This window comes from Bombyx mori, chromosome 2 (assembly GCF_030269925.1).
Source record: "Bombyx mori chromosome 2, ASM3026992v2".
In the NCBI taxonomy this organism is placed as follows: domain Eukaryota; kingdom Metazoa; phylum Arthropoda; class Insecta; order Lepidoptera; family Bombycidae; genus Bombyx; species Bombyx mori.
This window is the reverse complement of record NC_085108.1, coordinates 5,286,500-5,288,980: the sequence shown is the minus strand read 5'-3', so window position 1 is coordinate 5,288,980 and position 2,481 is coordinate 5,286,500. Positions and strand designations below refer to the sequence as shown.

General features: G+C 40.4%; 1 protein-coding gene across 1 annotated transcript; it reads right to left on the bottom strand.

The window, feature by feature from the left end:
* Ci-13 (chymotrypsin inhibitor CI13) lies at positions 1-1,847 on the bottom strand. The gene is given in 3 exon segments (NM_001126265.1): positions 1-115; positions 1,217-1,289; positions 1,775-1,847. Coding segments are annotated over 3 exon segments (261 nt in total).
* Positions 1,848-2,481: the final 634 nt, after the last annotated feature.

The following is a 2,481-nucleotide window of genomic DNA, read 5'->3' as shown; positions in this document are numbered from 1 at the left end:
TTAGTTTATGCATTTCTGTTCGCATTCGGCCAATGTGCTGAAACGATTATCATTCCCTTGGCAGCCTCCGTAAATGAATTCTTCACAGTTCTTCGTCTCCTGGTTGTACGAGTATCTACAAGAGGAATATAAATAAGACATACGGTACATATTCTAGATTAAGTCCCCAACAAACCGGGTTCTGTAAGGTTTGTATCTTAGGTCTGATTTGCCTGTGTACAAAAATGTCGCGTTGACAACCAACGGGTAGTACTAATTTTCGAGACAACTATTCTGTGTGGTCATTGAATATCACTGAAATTTTAGAATACAATACTTCGGCCTCATCTCTGGATACGAGTGGAGGCATTCGAGTTGAGGTATTCCGGCAATCACCATATTTATTTATTTATTTTTTATTGCTTAGATGGGTGGACGAGCTCACAGACCACGTAAGTGGTTACTGGAGCCCATAGACATCTACGACGTAAATGCGCCGCCCACCTTGAGATATAAGTTCTAAAGTCTCAAGTATAGTTACAACGGCTACCTCTAGCACCAGTTTCGGGTGTTTGTTTGCAGTTTTATTCAGAAGTTTGTCGAAACTACGTATAAAAATGTCGCGTTCTCGACTATTTAATGGCAGTACTAATTTTCGAGACAACTATTATGTGTGGTCATTGGATATCACTGAAATTTTAGAATACAATACTTCGGCCTCATCTCTGGATACGAGTGGAGACATTCGGGTTGTCGTGTTCCGGCAATCAGCAGTTACGTTTATTTGGAGTGTTATTCAGAAGTTTGGAGAAAATCAAAACATTATATCTATATTTATCGGTTTGAGAGCTAGACCAACTTTTCAATGAAGGGTTCAGGAGAGGTCCATATTATACCATGATACCATATATCCACACGCGTGTCCATATTCATAATGAAACTTATGTATAGATGGGAAAAGGCGAATTAGTTTAGTACCATTTTCTGTACTGTCCATCAGCCGATTTCTAAAATCAATCAGTGTTACAGTTACCCAAATGCGCAGCGAGTAAAGTCCTTGGTAGATCGGTGGACCAACAAACTGCTAAAGGTCGCGGGAGTCCACTAGATACAGTAGCGGTCAACATGGCAAGCCTTGGGGATGGCTTTGGTCCAGCGGTGGACGGTTCTGGGTGGATGATAGGTATCTTGGAATTTCGATCATCGGACAAACACTAGTTTTAATAACAACACTCACAGTTTCATATAGCCGAAACAAAGACCCGCATCGCCAAAAGCCTGCTCGCATATCGGCAAGTCCGTCGTTGGCTCTGAAAATATATGGGAAAAGTTTCTTGAAAACCTTTGATTTGGAAAACGCTTAAGCAGTGGTGGAACTATAGGCTAGTCACCGGAATCCACTTGGGTCAGTGGTTTTTTTTTATTGCTTAGATGTGTGGACGAGCTCACAGCCCACCTGATGTTAAGTGGTTACTGAAGCCCATAGACATCTACAACGTAAATGCGCCACCCACCTTGAGATATAAGTTCTAAAGTCTCAAGTATAGTTACAGCGGCTGCCCCACCCTTCAAACCGAAACGCATTACTACTTTACGGCAGAAATAAGCAGGGTGGTGGTACCTACCCGCGCGGACTCGCATGATATCCTACCACTAGTAACCCGTGAGTATTAAATTTCTTTGTCTAGGGCCAGTTAGGTTTTATCAATGTAGCCCCGCACGTTCTTGTTCCACATTCCTGCCTACAGAGGAGATGTTATGCACAAAGAAATAACAGAAAAATTATGATACTCACCATCACTCATGACCGATGTCAAGCACGCAGCGAAGAAAACGCCCGCGAATAGAAAAAGCACTGATCTCAACATGACGTCTCTGATTCAATATTGTATGTCTCATATTCAAGTGCCAATCGCTGTTTATATAGCCAACGCTATCTGACCTTGATCTAGGGTCAAGATGATTAATATTTTCGGCTGACAGAACGCTGAGTTTTTTCGGGCATGATATCGTCTGGTAACATATCCGTGATTTCGTGCGATTTTTAAAGCTTAATATTGGTTGATGTTTGTTTGAAACTTAATGGTTGTTTGTTTGTTTGTTTGTTTCGCTTAGACGGTAGACCGATTGAGTCTTAGTTCTAGTGGTAGAGTTAACATTGTCTATATCTATACTAATATTATAAAGAGGAAAGATTTGTTTGTTTGTTTGTTTCGAATAGGCTCCGAAACTACTGGACCGATTTGAAAAATTCTTTTTCCATTAGAAGCCGACATTGTCCCTGATGAACATAGGCTACTTTTTTTAAAAAAAAAAATTTATTTTATTTTTTTTTGTTTCATGTGTGTTTTAATGTTTCCGAAGCGAAGCGAGGGCGGGTCGCTAGTAATAATATTATAAAGAGGAAAGATTTGTTTGTTTGTTTGTTTCGAATAGGCTCCGAAACTACTGGACCGATTTGAAAAATTCTTTTTCCATTAGAAGCCGACATTGTCCCTGATG